The sequence below is a fragment of the Tamandua tetradactyla genome, chromosome 21 (assembly GCF_023851605.1).
Source record: "Tamandua tetradactyla isolate mTamTet1 chromosome 21, mTamTet1.pri, whole genome shotgun sequence".
Taxonomy (NCBI): domain Eukaryota; kingdom Metazoa; phylum Chordata; class Mammalia; order Pilosa; family Myrmecophagidae; genus Tamandua; species Tamandua tetradactyla.
In genome coordinates, this window is record NC_135347.1 from 21,375,087 (window position 1) to 21,402,379 (window position 27,293).

Here is a 27,293-nt window from a genome sequence, read left to right on the forward strand (position 1 = left end):
AAAATGATATAAAATATTCACTGTGTCATTCTGGAAAATGCTACCTGTAGAATCCCTGTTCAATTAATTTTTATTAGGTTTAAATTCAGGATTAAGTCCTTGAATACATGATCAAATATGATATGAAATATGATTATAGTTACAGAAAAAGTCTTTACATAATTCCATTATACACAAAAGGAGGGCAAAAATGGATTTCAATAAAAGTTTTCATGATGATTTGAATTTCATCTTGTCATTCAACCGTGAGTGAACATGATAGAGTTATCTAGCTATTTTCTTTTCTAATAATACATCTGCACTGGGGAATAATAAATGACAAAGACTGTGAATATTTTATAAGGAATAAAATTGAAAAAGGCTCACCATATCAAAAAGCATAGATATCTACAATAAACACAGCTAAAATAAGCTGCATCTAAATAACCACAACATAATTAATAAAAAAACTGAAATAATGATGTTTATAACACAAGTTATATACATCCATGGTTCCCTTTATCCTATAAGCAATACAATAAATTATAATGTTTCATATTTCTTTGGTGGGTGTGGCTAACTTATTAGGGTAAATGCCTAAATTTTCTATTCCATTTTTCTTATATTTAATATCTCACAATAAAACTTCTGAGTATCAACATCTTAATGTAGAGTTAATCAAGTAATTACATTGGAACCAATTTTTTTCAAATATTTAATTAGGCTCCTGATCTAAAATTTGAATAAAATGTGGGCATGAATTTTACTAAGTAACTACCAATAATATCCATATATTCAATTTCACTAAGCAACAGTTTTAACACTTTTAAGCTCGCTTGGTTCAATAAATATTTTTATTTTAAATGCAAAATGCTTCGTAAGTAATTGAAAGGTACCGATATAACCAATCTTCAGCTTTATTTGTACAGTTTCAGTTTGAAAAAAAAAAAAGGAAGAAGAAGAAGGAAAGTTTTCCAGTCATTGTCAATAAAAATGGAAACCTGGACAGCAGAGAAGGAAGAGGGGAATGGGTCATACCACAGTGCCTTGAGTCAGGCAGGGGTATGAGGGGGAAAAGCAGTGAGAGAAGAGGGAACAAAAAGCTTTTTCTTGACTCATGCATTCTTCTCCAGCATCTCCTTTTTCTTAATGCTTTTTTTTTAATTTGTACTTTTACCTACCTCTTATTTTTGCATTTTCTGTTTTCTTTCCTGTTCTTTACCTTTCCTTTTTCTCACCCTTCTTTTCTTCTTTCCTTTACCTACTTCTCTTGCTACCTTTCTTCTCTCCTCCTCCCCTGATAAACTCATTTTCTCTCTTTCTGGATTCTTCCTTAAGGGTCTTAGAAACAAAGAATTGCAGGGAGAGAGAATCCCCTCCAAAACCTATCTATATATTCCAATATATATCCCTTGAGCAAGAAAGAACAAAAGTCCTTGATGAGATAAGAACAATGTTCTGTCTCTAAAAAACATTATGCCAAATTTTTTAAAAAGGCAACAAGAACCATTTAACTACAAAAATTCCAGAAAGTGGCCATTTGGAATGTCTAAGATTCTGGAGAGTCTTAGATTAACTAAACTTCTCCAGTGAGCTCAAGGACAGCTAAAGTTTTTTCTTACCCAGTGGCTCTCCTTTGACTGCAGACAACCTTCTGTCACTACCAATCCAGTTTGTAGTCCTTTAGTCACTGGCTTTTTCTGAAATCATCCACCTACTGAAATCCATAGACTATTTCATTTCAACTACCTTCCAAGTTACCTGTCTTTCCCACATCCTCCTTGCCCCTGTTAGGCCCATTTGTTTCTACTTGTATCCTCCGCCATTGCTGGCTCTTCTACAGAAAAGTTAGTTCTTTCCAACATTTCAAGCCTTCTCTATTCTGGTTATTTTTTCTCCCAAATACTTCTCTTAACCTAAACTATTTTTGAAAACAGAAGAGCTAGGTTTAGACAAAATTGTGAAATAAGCTAAACTGATCTTCAGCAACCTCTCCCTTTTCCTTCCATTACCATCGCCACTCACACGCCTGCCAGTCAGAATCAGGGCTGCCATTTAGAGTTATCATTTCATATGCTCACACTGTCTCAGTGATCCCCACACTCTTCAGCTCCTTAAGCCCCTAATTTGAGGTACATATTAACATCTAGTGAAACTAATTATGCCATTTTCCTAAGAGACCTACAGGTTTTAATAGGGCTGCTGAAGCAAAATCACTGTGAATCGCATCAGAGAACTATATAGCTCACTATTTTCTAATCCCATTCTTTAATCATGACTTTCATGACTCCTGGGGTTAATTTTTTTTCATACTTTCATTAAATATATATTTCTTCTACTATCAATTTCTTATTCATGTTATTTGTCCACTTTTAATTGGTATATTGCTTTTTTTGTAAATAGTTTGTATGATCTCTATATATTTATAAATATTAATCTTTCATCATATTTACAGCAAATATTTTGCCCAGGTTTAACTCTGCATTTTAATTCAGTTTGTTTTCTGATCTAGAGAAATGCCTGCCTACATTTTCTTCTAATACTTTCATGGTTTTATTTTGCTTTGTATTTGGATATTTAATACATTTGGAGTTTATTTTGTATATGGCATGAGCTTCAGCTCTAAACTGCTACATAGTCAATATACTGAATAATATTTTGTTTTCCTAATTCTTAAAATATTCTTATATTAAGATCTTATACATATCAAGCTTCTTTGGGCTAAGTAGTCTTCTCTATTAATCTGTCTGATTATTCTCCTTTCTTAACTATGCCATTTAAAACAATGTAACCTTCTAGTGGTTCAAATATAATTTTTCTAGCATCATAAGTATCAAAGCATTATTTCAAATTTTAAAAGGAAGGCAGATAAAAGGATCTGAATTTGCTCAATTAGAGAATTGCACATCTAATTTACATAAAGTAAGATATATATCTGTAAATATATTTTAGGTATCAAATCAATATAATAATTTGATTAAATTAATGGTCTGGTAAGCCACTCACAGTTCAGCACAGTAAAATTCATGCCACATGAAAGAGGAAAGCTTCATAAAAACTGAAGCCTATTAATTTACAAAATTGAAATATTAATATAAAAATTGACATCTATAATTGACATTGTTCTCAAGTCCAGACAATTAAAACTACTTTGAGAATTTAATCTGAACTGATATAAACTGATTAGCAAAAATCTTTTTAAAATGCCTTACCATATAATAGCATAAATGTACAAAAATTTGTAGAAGTGCATCCTACACATAAACCATAAACACAAAAGCACTATAATAGTCACTGAAGCTGTCATTACAATTACAAAAGATAAAAAAATCATGTAAATATTCATTATAAATAAACTCAGTTTATTTATACTGAAATACTATACAATGGTTTGAAACCAATCAAAGTATCCTATCTCTCTCTCACCACACCCCTGCACTCTCTCTTATCCAATCAATCCTATCCATCAGTAAATGTTATGAGTTATATATTTTAAAAGATTCATGTCCGCTGACCCCACTTTGGTCCAATGCACCATCTCATTTCACCTAAATTATTATAATAATCACCAACTAGTCTTTCAGCTTCAACATTTTCCATCCCTTTATATTCCCAAGAAGGCATAGATAGATTCACCTTTTTATAATGTAAGTAAGTCAAATATGTCACTCCTTTGCTCAGAATACTCAATGGCTTCTAATGTCCCTCAGACTTAGCATCAAAGTCCTTGTAAAGGGTCTACATGACTGCAGGATCTAAACATTCACTACCTCTCTGAATCTCCTACTACCCTTTCTTATTCTACTCCAGTCAAACTGGCTTTATTGTTGTTCCTACAATACAAGAAACACACTCCTCCCTTGGGGCCTTTGCAATCTGGTCTTCTAGCTGCCTGGATATCCTTCCCATGTCCTCAGACAGTCCCACCATTTGCTTTCGTAGTCTTTCGTATCTCTGCACAAATGTCACTTCGTCAGTGAAGTCTTCCTTGACCGTTCTATATATAAAAACACCCCTTAACATTCCTTTTCCCCAAATTTTGGTTTCATTTTTCTCCATAGAGCTTAGCACCACCTAACATACTAAATGCTTAATTATTTGTTTGTCTGTCTCCTCCAATTCGAGTAAACAGCCCATGAGGGAAGAGAGTATGTCTACTTTGTTCACAGCTGCAGCCGCAGAGTCTAAAATGGTACTTAACACCTAAATGACATTCAAATATTTCTTTGAGCAATGACTAAGTGAAAAAAAAAATGTTGCTGTACATGCACATTATAAAATGATACCTCACATACATTAAGAAGTAAGATACAAAACATGATCATTGCATGCTACCATTTGTGTAAAAAGAACAGGAGGTATATAAATATAAGTTTATGACTTTTTTACATACAATGCTTTTGGAAGGTTATCTCTGAGGAAGGAAATTAGGGGATTGGGAAGGGACACAGACCACACGCATGTATTTATTCAAAGAAACACTCTAGGTTGCCTTTAAAAGTAAGAAGTACATAAGATAATCCTGCAGAAAAATCCATAAATTCATACCTAACACCTCAATGAGTATCTGCTAATTAATTTACATGTAAAACAAGGTACATTAGAAAAATTTAACCTAATCTGATATTTTTATATTATTCCATGATACACAAAATCAGTTTACATGTATTATCTCATATAAGTATCACAGAAACCCTATAAGACAACTCAGAAAGGTTCTCTTTTCAATTTATTACAATTGGGTAAGTAAGGTTTAGGATTAACATTTATCTCACATAAAGAAGGAAAATACACCTATTGATGAAAACAGTAATAGTTGACTTCAATGATGTTGTTAATAGATGCCTCAATTGATATCAGTCCATTCTGGTGTTCTAACTATAATACTGAAAATATGTCAGGCACTATTGTAAAATGGATTACTATTTAGCCATAATGACAGAAAAGTTTTAACCAACAAATCAGATATTTTTTGGTTGAAAATTGTACCGAATAGGATTTTATTGGTACTGCTGTTCAACTATGCAAAACTAATTCAATAAGATATGCAGAGAAGATAAATATAGTTGCGTGTTAATCTAGCAAAAGAGCTTAAACAAAATGTGCAATATCAGAAACATCAAGATAAGGCAATTATCCTATGAACATCTATAAAAAGTAGGATTCATTATACAGTGCTATCAATTCTAAATTTGTTTGACATATAAGGGAGATTCTTTCCACAAAAGTTATATTTGGTACAAAACACATGCTGTAATAAAGTAAAATGATGAGATTACTTTGAAATAAAAAAGAATTCCAATTTCTCATTGGAGCTACTTGATTGGTAATTTAAGTTCTTACAACAAACTAAAAAGACAAACATAAAGGAAAGTATTTTTTTAATAAATAAATGAATGTAATAGGAAAGTCTGTCAATGTTTACCCAGAGTTTAGAAAACTCTGATATTTTTGTCATTATACCACTATCCAAGGACAGCCAACAAAGAATTCACACTCTTACACTGCCCCAAAAGGCAGATTCTGCTGCCTTACAGAGCTAGAATTGGAGAATTAGATAAAATAATCCTTGGGTTTATGGAGCACTTAAGAAATTCAAAATTCCTTCAGAATTATCAGCACATTTATTCTGTCAATATCCAATTAAATGAGAAACAATTTATCTTCTAATTCAGCACTTCCCAAAGTTTGTTGCACTGTGGTCCCTTTGAAAGGGAGTGAGGCCAAATCTTCAGAGATACTGCATTTCCCCTCTTTTACATTTGATATTAAAGGGTCATAAAACTCCTGCAAACAATACAATGATTTCTTCTGGCTTAACCCAGCATGTCCGAAATTCTGGACACTGCTTAACATTCCATAAACTGGTGTTCTATGGAATATATATAGAGAGAGACAAAATAAAGAACTTATCTACTCTAACTGAGCAAATCAATAAAACAAAACTGTCAGACCATTACTCCTACCAGCCCAGCAGAACAAATATTACTAGGGAACAAATAAAAATTCCTTCTATAAATAAGCATCAGCATATTTCACTTTTTAAAGTAATAATGGCCTCAAAGATATTTTCTGTAAATATACTAAAAGACATATATTCCTGTAATTTATTTCTTCCTCTTTAATAGAGTATTTCCAAGTACTACCATAGATGAATTGGTTTGAAAAGATGAATCTTCTCATTGTTATCATAAGCATTAGTGATACTCTCAAGTCAGGGAAAGTTTAGTGAATGTTTGCAAATCAGGTTACACTATGATTAATAGTTCAATGGTTAGCCTACTAGAAGAACAAAAAGCTACTTTGTTGAAAAAATATGGTTTACAAAATGTCAGGTTTCTACGGTTGCTGCAGTCATGAAGCAATTAGTTTCTATTACGTTTCCTTTAGGTGTGTCATTAAAGATATTTCACTCTTACTGATTATTCTGACAGTATCATTGCCAAGAGGAAATAATGATGACTCACAGAAAGTTTAAGAATCACTTACTTATTCTAGCATGGAAGCATCAATTGACTTAAAACCTATTTCCCAAAAAGCACTTTTCTTAAATTCTAAGCTGACATCTGGAAGATAAACATCATCTTGCAACATTTTAGATTTAAATGCTTATAATTTGTCTTCTGACCACTCCAGAACCACGTATCTACTTATCCTACCACTTATTATTATTATTTTTTAACTTTCAGTCCCCTCCTGGTGTCTTCTCTCCTCCTTAGGAAGCTTAAATTCTTTAGTCAATCATTGTAATCACTTCCTTTCACTCACCTTCCCTCTTTTGCCCCTCTCTTCATCATATATACCTGGCAACACTCTTAGACGAACTGAACTCTGCATGCTTTGGATTGTGCCGCAGTGCCCAAACACAGCTGGTGAAGATACAACCATGCTGCCCTCCTTAACCACAGTAATGCACAGATTGCTTTGTATTCTATGCTGTCTTCTGCAGAACCAAACTTCAAGTAGTCCCTTTATGCTACTCAACAAACATACTGTTTTGCCCAAGTTCATTCACTCTCTCATTCTCCTAGAAGATGATTTCATATCTTCCACAGTTGTTCAAACCTCCAACACTTCCTCCCACATCTTCCCTCATCACCTTGACTTCATTGAGAACACTGAAGCAGTAAGAAGAGAGCATCCACAGAACCCCTGTCACTGACCCTATCCATCCATCAGCAACTACCATCTTGCTTGTCAATTATTGTGCCAATATTAAAGCCAGTCCACTCAGGCCTTAGATTCTACCTCCTCTCACCTACTCAAGGAATTTATTCTGATGATTCCCTCTTTTGTCTCAGATTATGAATTTTTCCCCTTCTACTATACTTTAGCATTTAAACATGACAATTTCTTCCTTCTTAAGTAAGTACATAAATACCTCAATTATTCTCAAAATTTCTGCCCTCTTTGTACTTCTTTTCAGTGGAAGTCCTTGGAAAAGCTGTTTATATCACTATATATAAATTCTTATCTTTTCTTTCTCTTTTAGATCCAGCCTAATCAGGAATTATCCCCACCATTCTATTAAAATTGCTTACCAATTACCTCCATGCTTCTAACTCCAATGCTCAATTATCAGTTCTTACTTTACTGTATCCATCAAAGGCATTTGACAGTCTGTGACTCCCTGTGCCTTGAAATATTTTCTTCACTTGCTTCAAGGACACCAGATTCTCTTGGTTTTCCTACTACTCATTGGTTACTCTTTCTCAGTCTCATCTACTAATTCTTCCTCTTCTCCTAGAACTCCTAAGTTTGAAGTGCCCAGAGTTCAGTTCTTGTGACTCTTTTTTCCTCTATCTAACTCACTCACTCAATGACCTCACAAGGTCAAATGGCTTTAAATACCAACAGATACCTACACCTCTCAAATTTATATCCCCAGCCCAAATCATGCTCTGAAACTCAAGCAAGACTCAAATGCCCAAATACCTGATATCTTGTCATTTTGGAAAGGCAAACTGAAATCTTGATCTTCCTAATCAAAGCTGCTCTACGTGTAGTCTCTCCCACACATTTTGCTTAAATGGTACCTTCTCAATGAACCTTATTCCGACTTGCATTTAAATCTGGGTCCCAAGTCCTGACCCTCTGAACTCCCAATCTCTTACCCTGCTCTGTTTGTCCTCCTCAGCACTTATCATTTTCCAACATTATATAGTTTACATATTTAAAAACTGCCATTTACCACAGAATGTAAGCTCTAAGAGTTTTATGCACTGATGCATCCCAAGCATCTAAAACTGTGAATGACACATACTAGGTGCTCAAAAACCAATGGTTGAATGAATAAATGAAAAATACGTTTCCTCAGAGAACAGATAATTATGGTACTATGTTTAATATTTATCATTTTCTCCTCCATATTTTGGCCAAAATTAGACCTAGATGAACAAAAGACATTATAAGGATGATCTATTTTGACAGAGGTGATTATATATTATTTGCATCCCACGATTTTTTTAGTTTTGTAAATAATAGATGGGCTTTAACTCCCATTGAACTACAGAGCCAAATGTAACATAAATACATCTAATAATCCTACTACACAATCCCATTCTGACTGTACACCTAAATAATCTTAGAATTTTCAAAAGAATATACAGCCCATGGCCCACCTCAATGGTACAGTTTTTTAAGCCATTCTTCCACAGAAACAGTCATGACTGAAGAGTCAGCCTTTTGTAAACATTGCCATTAACTAGAATCATGAAGAATAGCTCATTATCTCTCTTACACTTAAATAATGGTCAGGCCAAGTTTTCATGATTTTTCATATCATAATTTAATTTTTAGTTCTTCTAATTCTTCCAATATTTAACAAAATTCCTCTTGCTGTAACTTTGTACCTTTCCCACTCTTCTACCTTTTATAAAGAGGGAATACCAATAGAATTATTTATTTTAGTTTTATGTTTTTCTTGCAGTGTTATTCATAAAACAGTTCTTAAACAGTCATTTGAAAAAATCTTTTAAAGATGTAATATTCTTACTGTTTTTTAATAAATTGAAAAGGTAATATTTTTATTAATTGAAAAAATATTGAATTATGCAAATATTTCAGTGATATAAGTTGAAGTGTAATTGTTTTAAGATATATGATTGCAAAATTCCTACTTGTTTTGTAAAATCTACTGTAAACTCTCATTAATTAGAATTAATATGGATGACGTCTGATTTCTAAAATATCTCTTTATTAACTTAAGCTACGTTTCCTCATAAAATTCCTTAAAGACTCCCAAAAGTGATTGTTTCAAAAAAACAGATATATTTATGATTTGAATTTCAACTTTTTACAATAAGTTGGATCAAATGAAATATGGTATAGTGATTTATAAAATTTTACAAGATGTTATTATAACCATTTAATAAATAAGTACAAGAGAATAACTTCAAGGTGCCAGAAAGTAGTTTGTTCTCTTAAACTTCATTATACATTCTGTCTACAACACTGTTTATTCATTGAAAAAAGTTTTTCTTCATAGATTATGAAAGATCAAACTCCAAGTTACTACAAATTCTTAATAAAATAAGAATTTGTTAACTATTAAATATTTAAATTCCAAAGTCTAATTTTTAATAATAGTTATAAATGGGAATATGCTACCATCTAATGACTTGAAAAATTACCTTTCATTCTGTTATAACAATAAAGTAAACATGGGTAATATGCACAAAAAATTACATAAAATAAATTAAATAGCCAATTTTAACCAATGTACACCTAAGCCAAAATAATATAACCCACACTCACAGACCAAAACATTTCCTTAGCTAAGGTTTTCAAAAAACAAGTAAAAGAGAAGAATTTTAGGAATTCCTTTGAAAGACTGTATCTTTCAGATAGTTATCAAGAATTACAAAGCAAGTAGCATCTATGGTATATATAGTAAGCTCCTTATTATCTAATAGGATAGTAAAAGAGAATAGGGAATTGTTAATTGCAATGTACTGTGCAGATTAGTATGACTCAAAAATAGCAACAACCATGATAGTTTAAACATGTCACATACTCTAATACAGTCATATTTTTCTATGGAGACCTTTAAATCCATTTAACAATCAAATTGTATTACTTAGGATCACATAAATTAAAAATCACTTAAATATCAGCTAAAGCATCATTAGTTCTTCCAATGGACTGCATTCAGTTACCTAGAAAAAAAGCCAAGGCCAAGCTCATAGTTTCTTAACCTTTGGTAAAACCTAAAATGTTAAGTTTTACCACTGATATTTTAGGCTGGGTAATTTTTTGTTGAGAGTGTGAAAAATGGGCTGACCTGTACATTGTAGACATTTAACAGCATTAACTAGCTTCTACCCACTAGAAGCCAATAACACCCACCAGTTGTGAAAACTAAAAGTATCCCTGTGGGCCAAATTATCTGGGAAGAACCACTAACACAGATTGGAAAAAAAAAGGTATGTGTGAGGCAGGGTGACGTGAAAACATTTATCACATTTTTAAACAGCTAAGGAAACTAAGTAAAATAAACTTGCATTTCAAGTTGGTGAGTTTAAATGTGCTTATTATAGCTTAGAGATCATATTTATAATAAAGATTACCTTTTTAAAATAAACTCAACATTCTGTTTTGTGAAAACAATAAACACACCACCAATCTCAAGCAAATAAAATATTAGTGTTCTTAGAAGAAAAAAGTTAACAAATAGCTTCCCCTTTTATTCTTCTCTCTTAAGAAAGACACCCTACCTTCCTTTTGTGTCCCAGGAATAAAAATAATTGCAGTCTTTGTTTTCAGTTTTGAAGCGTAAGAGAAGGAGCCTTTTCCACTGACTCTACAGGTGATTTCTGAAAGTGCTCTCCAGGTGACCTGAGGTGACTGACAAGTCTATTTTTCATTTACAAATAAGTACAATAGGACCTGCATATTAATAACAGCAATAATGTGTTATAGAAAACTGGAATTAATTGTGGTAGTCACTTATAGCCTAGACACCACACTTCAAAATTTCTCATTAGAGAACTCTTTCCCTTACCATAGATGTAACTGATCGTGCATCTTCTTCATAGTTGACTACTGGAGGCGGCTCTTTGCCATCATTTTCTTGTACTTTTTGCTCTAGCAGTCCTTTCTGGGCGGCAAACTTTGCCTCAGTGCATCTCAGCTGCTGAACTGACTGTTTCAGCTCTTCAAGTGCCTGTTTTTGGCTCAGCAGAAGAACAATACTAAAAAAGAATAAATACAAATAATTTCATCTTTAAGAAATAAACCCAAGCCAAAGGAAATAATATAAATGTAGACTTATCTTTATGTGAAGCTCTTTAACAGTACAAAAAATTGAAACTGTGAAATAGATTTCAAGTCATCCAATAGTTAAATGTCAGCATTAACAAAATGTAAAGAAATGTTTGGAAACAAAAGTCAAATGCAAGACGCTTTCAAATACATCATGATCTATGGCACTAACTTCATTTTACAGATAAATCATCTAATTCATAGAGCAGAGGTACTTAGGTACAGAAATCTAGGACCTAAAATGAATTAATGTGATTGAAGAATATTAATTTATTTAAAAATCTCAAAACGAATATTCCCAGAGTCAGATCTGTGCCTGGAATGAAACAAATCAAATTTAAGTGACATCCTGGGCACCAAACTGTGTGCATATTGTAGTGGGTGCTTATTTGGGGTCTGGGAATGCTACCCTGACAAAGACCGAAGGGCTAAACTGTGATTGAGGAAATGAGCATAAAATAAGTACCCAAGTCCTTCTACAGACAACTATTCATAATGCAAGTTGCCTAATAAGACTTTTTACTCCTTGGAAGCTGCTTTCAAATTAACTCACCCACATGAAAGACACAGAAAAACATGTAGTGGAAGTGGGAGACATCCCTAGATATGTAGTGTATAAACATCTTTAAAGAACTGGTACATGCATTGCTGTCAGGTAAGTTATTAGTATATGAGACAACTGATTATAAATTAATGCTTAGTTTTTTGCATGGGCAGGAACCGGGAAACAACCCGGGTCTCAGGCATGGCAGATGAGAACTCTGCCTGCTGAGCCACCTTGCCCGCCCTAAAGCCATCATTTTTTATGAACTTAAATTTATAAAGGCCAGATCCTAGAGAACATAACCCCATTTCACACCTAAAGCTTCCTGAAGGTTCCTTCTTTGCATTTCCTAGCTACCAAAATAAAGTGAATGACCATAGTGAAAACAGCATAAGAAAAAAATTTTAATTACACGTTAAGATGATAAAAATACATTTTAATATACACCTGCAAGATCAGTCAAAAAAAGTGAATGATTTCACAGCAGCATGAAATCAACAGTGTTCTGAAAAGACAACACTCTAAAGTCAGTACTGGTATCAGTAGTCTTTTGCAAACAAATAACATGATCATTAGTAGAAAAAAATACTTTTAAAAGAATGAAAAAAGCTTTAAAATAGGGAATAACTGATCAGGCACAATAATTGCAAAAAGTAAATATGACCTGGACATATAAACATGATTAAAAAATATTCATCCATGGAAGTAAGAACATACATTTCCTGTCTTAAGCCCTGTGGTAGGCTGAATAATGGCTCACCAAAGATGATCAAGTCCTTATCCTGGAAACCTGTGATGATGTTATCTTACATGACCATAATGGTTAGGTTTATGTGTCAACTTGGCCACGTAGTGGTGACCAGCTGTCTGGTAAAGCAACACTAATCATCACTATGAGAACATTTCATGGACTCAAATCATCAGTGAGCTGACTGCATCTGTGACTGATTATATCTACAATCAACTTAGGACAATGTCTTCAGCAATGAGAGATATTTCATGCTATCAGGTGAAGGGTTTTTGAAGAGAAAAGAGAAGAAAGAATCTCTCTCTCCACCTCAGCCAATCGGCCTCTCCTGGGGAATTCACTGAAGACCTTCATCAGAGTTGTGAGCTTACAGCCTGCCCTAGGGAATTTAGACTCATGCATCCCGACAGCTGTGTGAAATACTTTTATAAATCTCATATTTACAGGTATCTCCTGTTATTACTATTTCCCTAGAGAATCCTGACTAATACAGCTTTGGTGCCAGGAATGGGCTGGTTCTTAAGAAACAGAATCTTAAAAATGGGTTTTTGCAATTGGTTTTCTACTCTGATTAGAGTCAAAGGCACTAATGACTGTGTTTCCAATAATCAAGATGGCACTGACAATCATGGTGTGAGTTTGCATTAGACATACCCAAAATATCACCATTTGATTCTACTAATCATGTGTTTATACGAGGCAAGACTCTGGGTGGCGGTGTTTTTGACACCTTAACTGAGTTTTGTGGAGTTAAGAGGTAAAATGATGTTGGCTGGTTGGTCCTACTTATGCTGGAATGAAAATGTTATAAAAGTTATAAAAGACAGGAATAAATGAAGGCTTCAAATTTGCAACTTATACATCTTATGAAATGTAAAAGTTTCTTTGTGTGCCCTGAAAGAAAATCCTATTTCATGTGATTGCAGATTTGTGATCTCTGAAAACCAGACCCAGAGACTCATTGTACAAGGAGCAGAATTACAACATAAATTCTCAACTTTGCAGAGTGTCTACTGTTAAAGTGAGGGCATTGATTGGAAAAGAATGGGATCCTGAAAATTGGGATGGGGGAATAGGGGTTGATAAAGATGGCAGTGGGGACACTGAAACCCTGAATTCTGCTGAGTCTCTGCTAGATAAACCTCTAATGGTCTGCCCTGAGAAAATAGCCACCCCACCTCCAGCCCGTCCCACCTCCAGCCTGTCCTGAGGAGACAGCTATGGACCAGCCTGCCTTGAGGGAAGCGTCCAGAACTAATCTCTTCAGGTGGAGTCCACAAACTCCACCTGAAGAGATTAACCCTTCAGTGCCTGCTAAACCTGTAACCACCCCCCCCTGAGGAAACATCCCTCACTCATCTGTCTAGAGAAATTAATCCTATTTCACCAGATGAAACTGCAATAGAATGCTCTAAGGTAACTGGCTTAAAAGACACTTCTAATTCTTTTCATGACTCACCACAGTACCCTTCTTTTTTTCCAGACTATAACTAGACTAAAGTTCCAATCGGCCTCAAAAGGTCAGGTACAAAGTATGACCCACGAGGAGGTATGCCACACTAAAAGAGCTGCATGAATTTTCCAATTTATATAGACATCAGGGGGATATGTGTGGAAAGGGATATTAAAGGTGTAGGATATTGGTGGAAGGAATATAAAGTTGATCAGGCTGAATTTACTGACATGAGCTTACTAAGCAAAGTTTCTAGATTCAATGTTGTAGCTCAAGGGGTGTTTGAAAAGGCATTAACAGTTTGTTTGGGTGGTTGACTGAAACGTGGATCAAAAGGTATCAGACATTACCTGAGGTCAAAATGCCAGAACTAGTATCATATAGATGAGAGGATCCACAGGCTTAGAGAGATTGGAATGTCAAGAGAGTAGATTTATCATGGAAAACCTGCTCACATGCCCTAGAATGTCCAGAGGACACACCCTTCACCAGGACTGTTAGAATAAATTTGTGAAACTACCTCCACCATCCCTGAAGAGGTCAGTAATCACTCTTCTATGTAGGTCAGCTATACTTCTGTCACTGAGTTGGAATCCTTAAACAGAATGGGGATGATCAGATCCCAAGTTGTCAGAATCCACATGGCAACCCTTAATAGCCAAAAACAAGGTCGGGGTGGCTACCATAATGGACAGCGGACACAAAGCAGCAGTCAAAATAATCTGACTCACAGGATGTATGGCATTGGCTAGTAGATCACGGGGTACCTAGAACTAAAATAGATGGGCAGTCTATTAAATTACTGGTTGAATTGTATAAGCAGACAAATTCTAGGTCAACTGAACAAAAGTCTAATCTGAATTACAAAAACAGAGAGTCATATTCCATTAATCAATTCCCAGACTTGAGACAGTTTACAGGCCTAGAGCCCCTTGGAAGGCCAGGTCCACTGGTGAAGGACCCTGTCACAAAGCCAAAAATTTACACTGTTAATCTTCCTCCCTGCATCCCCAAGGAGACCTACAACCTTTTACCAGGGTAACTGTGCATTGGGAAAAAGAACATGATCAGATATTTCAGGGATTATTTGACACTGGCTCAAAAACAACATTGATTCCAGGAGACCAAAAAGATCATCCTGGTCTAGCAGTCAGAGCAAGGGCTAATGAAGGGCAGGTGATTGATGCAATTTTAACTCAGGTCCATTTCACAGTGGACCCAATGGGTCCCTGTGCTGGTTTGAAAGGAAGTATGCCCCCTAAGTAAAGCCATGTTTTAATATAAATCCCATTTCTTAAAGGTAGAATAATCCCTATTCAATATTGTATATTTGAAACTGTAATGAGATCATCTCCCTAGTTGATGTGATTTAGTTAAGAATGGTTGTTAAACTGGATTAGGGGATGACATATCTCTACCCATTTGAGTGGGCCTTGATTAGTTTCTGAAGTCCTATAAAAGAGGAAACATTTTGGAGAATGAGAGATTCAGAGAGATTCAGAGAGAGCAACACTACAAAGCAAAGAGTCCACCAGCCAGCGACCTTTGGAGATGAAGAAGGAAGACACCTCCCAGGAGCTTCATGAAATAGGAAGCCAGGAGAGAAAGCTAGCAGATGATGCCATGTTCGCCATGTGCCCTTCCAGCTGAGAGAGAAGCCCTGACTGTGTTCGCCATGTGCCTTGTCACTTGAGAGAGAAACCCTGAACTTCATCGGCCTTCTTGAACCAAGGTATCTTTCCCTAGATGCCTTTGATTGGACATTTCTTTAGACTTGTTTTAATTGGGACATTTTCTCAGCCTTAGAACTGTAAACTAGCAACTCATTAAATTCCCCTTTGTAAAAGCCATTCTGTTTCTGGTATATTGCATTCCAGCAGCTAGCAAACTAGAACAGTCCCCACACCCATTCTGTTTCCAGAACTATTTTCCCAGTTCTGAAATGCATAAATGGAATAGATGTACCAGGAACTAGCAGAATCCCCACATTGGTTCTCTGACTGATGGAGTGAGGGCTATTTTGGTAGGAAAGGCCAAGTGGAAGCCACTAGAACTGCCCATACCTAGCAAAATAGTAAATCAGAAGCAATACCAGATTCCTGGAGGAATTTCAGAAGTTAGTACCACCATCAAGGACTTGAGGGATGCAGGGGCACTTAGTCCCACCCCAATCCTGTTCACCTCTATTTGGCCTGCGTATAAAATAGACAGATCTTGGAAGATGACAGTGGATTGTCATAAACAACCAGGTGGTGACTCCAATAGCAGCATCTGTTCCAGATGTGGTATCACTGTTTGAGCAATCAGTACATCTGCTGGCACCTGGTATGCAGCTATTGATCTGGGAAATGCTTTTTTTTTTTTCAATTGCTGTTAGTAAGGACCAACAGGAAAAGTTTGCTTTCTGCTGGCAAGTCCAACAGTATATTCACTATCCTACCTCAGGGGTTTATCAACTCTCCAGCCCTATGTCATAATCTTGTCTGTAGGAACTATGATCATTTCTCCCTCCCACAAGATATCACACTGGTCCATTTCATTAATAACATCATGTTGATTGAATCTAGTGAGCAAGAAGTAGCAACCACTCTAGTCGTAATGGTAAAGTATCTGTATGTCAGGGAATGGGAGACAAATCCAGCAAAAATACAGGGGCTTTCCACCTCAGTGAAATTTCTGCTGCTTTATAGTCCAGTGGTGTGGGGCATGTCAGGATAGCCTTTCTAAGGTGAAGGATAAGTTGTTGCATTTGGCCCATTCTACAACCAAAGAAGAGGCACAATGCCTACCACCCTTTGGATCTTGGAGACAACACATTCCACATTTGTGTATACTACTCCAACCCTTTACCAAGTGACCAGAAAATCTACTAGCTTTGAGTGAGGGACAGAACAAGAGGAGGCATTGTGACAGGTCCAGGCTGCTACACAAGCTGCTCTGTTACTTGGATCTAATGATCTAGCAGATCCAATGTGCTAGAAGTGTCAGTGGCAAATAGAGATACTGTCTGAAGCCTTTGGCAGGCCTCTATAGGTGAATCACAATGCAGGCCTTTGGGATTTTAGAGTAAAGGCTTGCCATCCTCTGCAGATAACTATTCTCCTTTTGAGAAATAGCATTTGGCCTGCTACTGAGCCTTAGTAGAGACTGAACACTTAACCATGGGCCACCAAGTTACCATGAGACCTGAGTTGCCTATCATGAGCTGGCTGTTGTCTGACCCACCAAGCCATCAAGTTGGGGGTGCACAGCAGCACTCCATCATAAAATACAAAGGGTATATACGAGACAGGTCTCAAGCGGATCCTGAAGGCACAAGTTACACAGGAGTGGCCCAAATGTCCATGACCCGAGCATCTGCCATATTACCCTCTCTTTCTCAGCCCAGAGCCATGGCCACTTGGAGATTTCCTTACAATCAGCTGACTGAGGAAGGGAAAACTCGGGCCTGCTTTACAGATGATTCTGCATGATATGCAGATACAACCCAAAAGTGGAGAGCTGCACTGCAGACCCTTTCTGGGATATCCCTGAAGGACAGTGGTGAGTGGAAATCTTCTCAGTAGGCAGAACTTCCAGCAGTGTGCCTGGTTATTCATTTTGCTTGGAAGGGGAACTGGCCAGAGACGTATTCATATACTGACCCAAGGGCTACAATTGTTAACGGTTTGGTTAGATGGTCAGGGACTTGGAAGGAGGATGATGGGGAAAGTGGTGACAAATAGGTTTGGGGAAAAGGAATATGGAACTTTCTGATTGGGAAAAAAACATGAAGGTACTTGTATCCCATGTGAATGGGATGATTTCAGAGGATGATTTCAGCTGAGGAAAGTTTTAATAATCAAGTGGATAAGATGACCCATTCTGTGGATCCCTGTCAGCCTCTTTCTCCAGCTACTCTGGTCACTGCCCAGTGAGCTCATTCACAAAGGGTTCATGGTGGTAGAAATGGAGTTATGCATGGACTCGGCAACACGGACTTCCACTCACCAAGGCCGACCTGGCTATGGCCACTGCTAAGTGCCCAAACTGTCAGCAGCTTACATGCACACTCAGTCCACAATATGGCACCATTCCCAGAGATGATCAGCCTGCTACCTGGTGGCAGGTTGATTACATTGGACCACTTCCATCATGGAAGGGGCAACAATTTCTTCTAAATGGAATAGACACATACTCCAGATATGGGTTTGCCTTCCCTGCACACAATGCTTCCGGCAAACACTATCATCTGTGTGAACTTACAGAATGCCTTATCCACCATCATGGTATTCCACACAGCATTGCTCATGATCAAGGAACTCACTTCACAGCAAATTAAGTGTGGGAATGGGTAGAGTTTCATGGAATTTCCTAGTCTTACCATGTTGCGCAATATCCTGACACAGCTGGATTCATAGAATGGTGGAACGGCCTTTTGAAGATTCAATTATGGTACTACCTAGGTGGCAATATCTTGTAGGGCTTGGGCAGTGTTCTCCAGGAGGGTGTGTATGCCCTGCATCCGCATCCACTCTATGGTCCTGTTTCTCCCAGAGCCAAGATTCATGGGTTCAGTAATCAATGGGTGGAAATGGGAGTGGTATCACTCACTATCATCTCTAAAGATTCACTAGAAAAATTTTTGCTTCCTGTCCCCGAAACCTTAGGCTCTGCTGGTTTGCAGGTCTTGATTCCAAATGGAAGAATGCTTCCACCAGGAGACACAACAATGATTCCACTGAACTGGAACTTGAGACAGCCACCTGGCAACTCCACACTTATAAGGCCTCTGAATCAACAGGTAAAGAAAGAGATTACTGCATTGGCTGGGGTAATTGATCCTGACTATCTAAGGGAAATAGGACTGCAACTATGCAATGCAGGTAAAGAAAAGTTTTTCTGGGATACAGGAGATCCCCTAGGGCATCTCTTAGTACTACTATGTCCTATGATTAATGTCAATGGAAAACTGCAACAACCCAATACAGGCAGGACTACCAATGGCCCAGAAACTTCAGGATGAAGGTTTGGGTCATCCCACCAGGAAAAGAACTATGGCCAGCTGAGGTACTTGCTGAGGGTAAAGAGAACATGGAATGGGCAGTGGAAGAAGGGAGTGATAAATATGAGCTATGGCCACATGACCAGTTTCAGAAATGAGGACTATAATAGTATGAATATTTTTCCTTGTTTTGATATCAGTATGTCTATGCTTGTACATAAAGAAAATATTTTTGATTTCTTCTCTTATCCCCTTATCACATGACATAAATTGTATTGTTCATATCATAGTATTTAAATTATAGAACCTCATGTTTAAGAGTGACTATCATGCAAGGACTCGCACCCTATTCTGGAGAGACCTAGCATGTTTCTGGTTGTACTCAGGACAGTTCAGTATTGTTAAATGAAAAACATGCCTGCAACTGTTTTGTTATTTAGAGATTAAGTACAGTTCAAGGTCATATGTATCGCTGTGAAGTTGATAAGGCATGGACTGTGATGTTTAGATTTATGTGCCAACTTGGTCAAGTGATGATGTCCAGCTGTATGGTCAAGCAAGCACTGGCCTAATCATTACTGCAAGAACATTTCCTGGACTTAAATCATCAGTAAGTTAACTGCATCTGTGAATGATTACATCTACAATTAACTAAGGAGAGTATCTTAAGCAATGACAGACATTTAATCCAATCAAGCGAAGGCTTTAAAAGGAGAAAGAAAGAATCTCTCTCTCTCTACTTCATTCAGCCAGCCTCTCCTGGGGAATTCATCAAAGGTCTTCACCAGAGCTCCCAGCTTGCAACCTGGCCTGCCCTTATGAATCTCAACTCCTGTGTCCCCACAGCTGTGTGAGACACTTCTATAAAATCTCATATTTACAGATATCTCTTGTTTCTGCTTCCCTAGAGAACTCTGACTAATACAATGATAAAAGAAACCTTGCAGATCTGATTATTGTAATTACAAGCGTACTTATAAGAGGGAAAGGCAGAGGGACAATGTCAGAGAAGGCATTGTGAAATAGAAATGAAAAAAAACAAGGTAATTTGATGTCAGGCCAAGGAATAAGGACAGCCTCTAGAAGCTGGAAATGTAGGGTAAAAGAGTCTCCTCTAGAGCCTCCAGAAGTAAGCAACTCTAAGGACACCTTGGTTCTAAGCCCATAACAATCATTTCAGACATCTGACCTGCCAGAACTGTAACACAATATATTTGAGTTGTTTTAAGCCACTAAATTTATGGTAATTTGTTACAGCAGCAATGGGAAATGAATAAAAACCTAATAGAGATCAAATTCATTGTAGGCTCTGTGCTGGTTTGAAGCTATTATGTAACCCAGAAAAGCCATGTTTGAATCCTGATCCAATCTTGTGGGGGCAGCCATTTATTTTAATCTTGTTTCAATATTGTAGGGTGAAACTTTTGATTAGATTATCTCCATGGAGCTGTGATGTGTGTAGTTGTGGGTGTGACCTTTTGATTAGATGGAGATGTGACTCCATCCATTCCAGGTGGATCTTAATTAGTTTTATTGGAGTCCTTTAAAAGAGGAACTATTTTGGCGAGAGCTCAGAGCTGACAGGCAGAAAAGATGCAAATGCTTGGAGAACAGTTGCTTCAGAGCTGAGACAGATGCCAGGTAAGGAACCCTCACAGGAAACAGAGGCTGAAAGCAATGGAGCCCAGGAGCAAGAGACCAGCAGATGCCAGCCATGTGCCTTCCCAGCTAACAGAAGCTGCCCAAATGGCATTAGCCTTTCTTGAGTGAACGTAACCTCTTGTTGGTGCCTTAATTTGGATACTTTCACAGCCTTAGAACTGTAAACTTGCAACTTATTAAATTCCCTTTTTAAAAGCCATTACATTTCTGGTATAAAGGTTTCTGACAGAAGAGTAAACTAATACAGATGCATTTAAAAAGGATAAAACAGAAGAGTTGTTACTGTTGGGCAATAGCCAGTAATCAGTAAAACTACAGATTTAGCAAAGAAGGATAAAAGAGTTAGAAGTACAATTCAGGCAGAAAAAAATAACAGTTAAATCAAGGATGTGAATGAATTATTTTTAGCGTCATTAAAAACAAAACAAATAAGGGTTAAACCATTGTAAAAAACATTGTATTTAAAAAGACACAGGTCATATATAATAAACAGCTCAGTAAATAGTTTAGAGAAAGGGCTATTATTGTTTACAGTCCCTATGTATTACTATTATTTTACCTTTAGTTCACCTTGGAAAATGAATGGGTTTTCCAAAATGACCCTAAAATATTTCTATAACTAGAAGACTCACTAAATACCATGCTCAAAAGAGAACACAGAGTCCCACACAGATTTTGATTGTTCGTTTAAAATCTGCTTTTAAAATCAGGAGTCTTCTACTCCAAGTGGGCATTTTTCCTTTTAGAGATGAATATTCACTGGTATTTCTGTTCTTTTAACCATGAGAAATCACTGGACAACATTTAAGAGGAAACGTTTCTAGTAAAATAGCAACAATAAAATTCTAAAACTAAGCATTATATTAAAAGATTCAGGAAAACTTTTACAATAATTTTGACTGCAGTAACTTTATTTTATTTGGATTCATTTTTTTTAGGAAAAACATTGGATACCATCTACATAGTACCAAACTGTATGTAGCCATCCATATAATTTATAAATATAGTATCTTCTGACTTTATGTTGAAATTCCCTAAGTAGATGTACTCTTCATAGAATGTAACAAATGCACATAAGTATTATGGACAAAAATTTTTAATAATAAGGCTTTGATAGAGTTTTTCTACTATTAAAAAGTTTCTATTGCTTAAGGAGCCAATAACTCTATCAGCCTTATCAGTTTTAATGATTTATAAACAAAATAAATTTAAACACATTTCTAAATAAATATTAACAAAGAACATCCCTTTTGTAGAAGAGAAAGACAAACTGATTATTCTTTAAATTATAAGAACTCTCAGATGATGCTATAATAATGAAAATATAGGTAACTTGAAGAATGATTTCCTAGTATGTATAGAGTCAAGATGGGATTTTTGTATATTATATAATTTTAAGGCTGGGACAGTCATTATAACTAACATTTATTGAATGTTTAATATAGCAGGCACTATATTTGTCACTTTATATGTGTTATTTCCTTTACACCTCATAGTGATCCCACAAAATAGGCATAATTGCCCCACATTGCAGATAAGAAAACCAAGATTCATAAAAAGTTAACTGACTTGCTCAGAGTTCCACAGCTTGAAGAACAGTTCTCAGTGACTCCAAAGTTGGTTCTCTTAACTGTCATACTACAATGTTTACAGACAAAACTATACAGAGTTATATAGAACACAGTAAATGACAAATACAAAGGCCAGGGACATAAATGTTGGCAACCCAACACATCTTCAGTGCTTTCCACATCTTCATTAAAACCTCTTCACTGCTACACCTAAGGGAACCCAAGGTCCCTTACATGGTCTTTCTCATATCCATGTAAATTGATTCCTTTGCGTAGAACACTGTGCTAGCTAAAATAAGAAACCATAACTCTTTCCCCTTTCTCCAAAATCCCCAAGATTTAGAAGACTCAGACCTCAGCAAAACTTAGGAGTATGAATTTCAGCTCAGGGCTCAGCAGGGTAAGAGATTTAGAAGATTTAGCACTTGTAATTCAAGTCTGAAACTCAGAGCTCAAATGTTTGACGATTCAGGAAATGTCTGGATACTCTTAGTCCTAGTTCAACTACATTCTACTATTTTGTGAACTGGCCTTAAAACTCATATGCCTTTCATGGAATAAATCTGTAAAAGGAATTTGTTCTAAATAGCTCTATACAGCCAATTAATAAAGTATACTTGAAAAACAGTTTATAAACAATTAGTAGACTATCTTTATATAAAAGATGGATAAAAACTACTTATGATGCTTAAATAGTATTTTAGTATGGTAGCATATGTGGCATCTTTCTGATATTGAATATATGATGTACAGTAACCTACCACATCACGTGAACAGAGCATAACTTAATTGGACAGGGAGGATGAGATTTTGAGAAATGACTACCTACCTCATGCTGCTCCTCAAAGTTTTGATATTTAAGATATTAATAAAAATTTGGTTTTGCTTACTGAAAGAGTAAATCAAGTCTGGAAGGAAAACTAGAAACTATACATATACAAATGCATGTTAATCAGCCCAAAAACATAAAAATTGAGTGTCTTGACCCCACTGGATGAAGGGAGTGTCTATGTGGCCAAAAGACACACAGCTTCAGCCCTAGTAAATAGTTTTTTGTGGGCTTTTTTGGCATGGGCAGGCACCGGGAATTGAACCTGGGTCGCCAGCACGGCAGGTGAGAACTCTGGTGCTGATCCACCATGGCCCACCCGTTAATAGGTTTTAAAATTCGACAAAATTAATGTATGCTACTATGTGTAAGCCAAAGCAATATAGTAACATTTAAACAATACTTCCGACCATTTACCACAAAGCGTAAAATGTTGAAAATATACTTGACATATTTCAACATGACTGCAAATCCACACTATTCTCTGGGGAAATCCCCATTCACAGCTCCCACTCCATTAAATATACATCTTCTATATAATATGGTCTCAGGCTTTCCTCTCAAATATCTGAAGTCTCTAGCCCAACAGAAAGAAGCTGGTTGTGTTAGATTTCCTCTCTCATTAATTTCCTCTCTCAATAAGAGAGAGAAGACTAAGGTTGGTGAAGGAAGGGGAATTTGAAAGTCTGATAGTAACAGGGTTCAGGACCATCATGGTCCTTTACACACCAAATACATGGTGAGGTGGAAAGTTTAAGAGAGCACAGGGAGCCAGCTAGCAGAGAGAAGACTGAAGAAAAAAAATTGTCATAAGTTCCATATAGCCAATTTATAAAGCCCCGTCGAGAGAAAAAGTCCACTAACAATTGTACACTATCTTCATTTAAAAACAGGAACAAAACAAATACTTCTGATGCTAAAATAGCACTTTTTAATGTATGTGTATGCAACACATTTCTGATGCTCAGGAGATGATGTAGCAGAAACTACATCAGGTGAGCAGAGCAGAATTCAAGCTATACAGGGAGAACAGAGTCTTAAATAATGATGACCTTCCTCCTGTTGCTTCTCACAGAGAGGATTTTAGAAGAAATAGGAGAGGAAGGAACTGATCCCGAGGATAAGGTGTCTGAATGTAGAGTTTCCTAGATCCAGCTCCCACTCTGTGGAAGGCTCAACTCTGCTGAGTTTTTTTTTTTTTTTTATCATTCTAAAAAGAATCTTTTTAGGATCATATAATTAAACACTCTCAATTTATTAGACTAACAAGAATAAATCACGATTCCTAGCAGCCAAAAGGACCTCAAGGGAGCAAATAGGCAAAAATTAAATCTTAAATTAGACCCAATTCTAAGATAGACAGATGATTTTCCAGTTGTTTTCTTTGCTTGGTTGGCCTATTACTATATTAGATGCAGTGTTGAGTAAACCAAAGGCATGGTCCCACTCTCATACAACTTAGAGCCTCAAACAAAGACAGACATTATCCAAAAAGTAAGTGAAAAACTTACAATTGTGATTTGTAATAGACAGGAGAAGTAGTTGGAACTATAATAAAATATAATGGGAATAGAAAAATGGGGAAGGAGTCAACCTAGTCTTGGAAGTAAGAGAAGGTTTCCCCGAGGAAGTGATGATTAAGCTAAGATCTGAAAGAAAAACAAGCATCAACCAAGTTTGACGGGAAGGCCCTGAAAGGTAAGATATTTCAGACAGAGGCACAGAGTGAATAGGTGGAAGGCAGTAGCAGGTAAAAAACCAGACTGAAAGAGAACAATAACCAGAAGAAAATGAGGGTAAACATAGTAAGAGAAAAGGCTGGAGAAGGAGGCCAAACACATGGAGAAGCCATTTTGAGATTTCTGATCTCTTTCACAGAATAATAAGCTGTGCAGGATAGAATTAGCATAGCAGACCTGCTGATTGCTATCCTTTGCAAGGTTACTGTGCTTAAACTGTGTGTACAAACAATGTAGTTTATGCTGAACACCTGCTTATTTCTGAGAGTTTGGAATGTTGGTACATGCCAGGCAGAGACTTCTTATATGGCCAACCCCCAATAAAAATCCTGGGCACTTAGCCTCTATTGAGCTTCCATGGTAGACAACTTTTCACATATGTTGTCTTAATTCTTTTCCAGAGGGAGAAAGGACTGGGAGAGGACTCTAGAGGCATGCACCAGGTCTCCTTCTGATTACCCCATGCTGATTTTTATATGTATCCTTTAGCTACAAGAAATTAATCATGAGTATGACTACACGCTAAAGGCTATGAGTCCTCCTAGAAAATTACTGAACCCAAAGGTGGTCTTGAGGGCTCCCCACACAGAAGTGAATGATGTATTTTAAGGTGGAGGGAAATAGGACCAGATCTGTATTTCAAAAAGACCCCTCTGGCTGAATTTGAAGAAGAGTTCAAAGAAGAACAATGCAAGGTAGAAGCAGAATGAAAAAGTGAGATAAGTTAAGCTAATGGTAGCCTATACGAGGAGTGGTAAAAAATACAGAGAAAGTATATGAATTGAAGAGAGATTAGAAGGTAAAATCTATATACTAGGAGACAGATTTGATATAAGAGACTGGGGGTAAAAAACAATTCCTAATATTATATATTATATTATAATAATAGGATAGATCATGTTGCTGCTCCTTGAAACAAGGATACTAAAAGTCAACTAGGTGGTGTTGTGAAGAATTTTAATTCAGACTTAGACATGGGGGAATTTACAGTATTGCTGAGAAATCCAAGGAGGCACATCAAGTACTGTGATAGCTTGAAGCTGTATGTACTCCAGAAAAAATCATGTTCTTAATGCTAATCCATTTCCGTCGATGTAAACCCACTATAAGTAGGATCTCAAATTGAGATATGACATGACACACCTCATTGAAGGTGGATCTTAATCTTGCTGGAGTCCTTTATAAGAGGATAAAAGACAGAGAGAAAAACCCCAGAGAAGCTCAGAGAGAAAAGACAGAGAAGCTGAGACAGGACACACAGTAAACAGTGATGAAACCACTGAAGCCAGAAGCTGGAACAATGAAACCCAGGAAAGAAGGGAAAGACCAGCAGACATTGCCATGTGCCTGGATGTGTGACAAAGGAACTGAAGATCACCAGTGGCTGGTCTTTGGGGAGAAAGTATCACCTGTTAAAGCCCTGGTTTGGGCAATTTCATGGCCTAAGAACTGTAAGCTTTTAACTTAATAAATTCCCATTGTAAAAACTAATCTATTTCTGGTATATATCAAATTTCATCAGGTTTAGCAAATTAAAACAAGCAGGTAATTGATTATATGGGAATAGAGTCTAGAGGGGAAGTCTAAGTGAAGGGAATGAAATGTAAGAGGAGACAACCTAGGGTAAGAATACAGGGAGGAAAGGGGACACATACCTAGGGCCAAGCCAAGTAACTCCAAATCATATAGGCTGGGAGAAGGAAAATGATTTTGCAAAGGAGTGGCCAGAAAGAGCGGAGAAGACCAAGGGAAAAGAAAGAACATAGAGTTAGCAACATTAGATAATAAGAGGCCAAGAAAGATATTTGCTAAATTTAGTAATGTGGAGGTCATTGTTCACCTTAGAGATACCTACTTCAATAGGCTGATGGGGACAGAAGCCAAATACATATGGCTTGAGAACGGAGTGGTAGCTGATGAAATGGTGTGCATAATCACTCTTAGAACACATTTGCCTAAGAAAACAAATGGTAAAGCTAGAGGTAATTACAGAGAATAAAGAAGGGTTACTTGGGTAGTTGAAGGTGGAGATTATTTTTAGGAGTCAAAACTTACACATTAGCACAAGGACCCAGTTGAGATGAAAATGTGAATATAATGTATAAATCAATATGCAGTTTCTGGGAAGATAAGAGATGATAAGATACAAAAAACAGGTACAAGAAATGGACTTAGGGTAAGGAACAGTTCCTCTATTGAAATAAGGAAAAAGAATGGGTCCAAATGTGAGTTAGTTTGGATGTCTAGTCTCAGAGAATATGGGAGTAGCTACCTAAAGCTTCTACTTTTTTCAGTGATGTAGGCAAGACCCATCTGTTGACTATCACAGGCGAGTTAAGGGAGTCAGATATATGAAGGAAGTGGAGATCATCTGAAAAGCTGTGTAGAAGGTAAGAGCAAGTATAGATCAGAGAAATTCTACTTTACAAATTCCTTAAGGATCTTGATAAATCAAGCCATTATTAACGTGAGCATATGACAGCAAGAACGTATAATGTTTAGTCAGTATTCCACAAAGCATA

At 36.6% G+C, this 27,293-nt stretch overlaps 1 protein-coding gene across 1 annotated transcript in view; it reads right to left on the bottom strand.

Annotated features, from left to right (window-relative positions):
• FER (FER tyrosine kinase) overlaps nt 1-27,293 on the bottom strand; it is a 531,690-nt gene that overhangs the window by 377,183 nt on the left and 127,214 nt on the right. Inside the window, exon 10 of the mRNA XM_077138656.1 lies at nt 10,982-11,171. Within this exon, the coding sequence (XP_076994771.1) occupies nt 10,982-11,171 (190 nt within the window). The remainder of the gene's footprint in view (nt 1-10,981; nt 11,172-27,293) is intronic.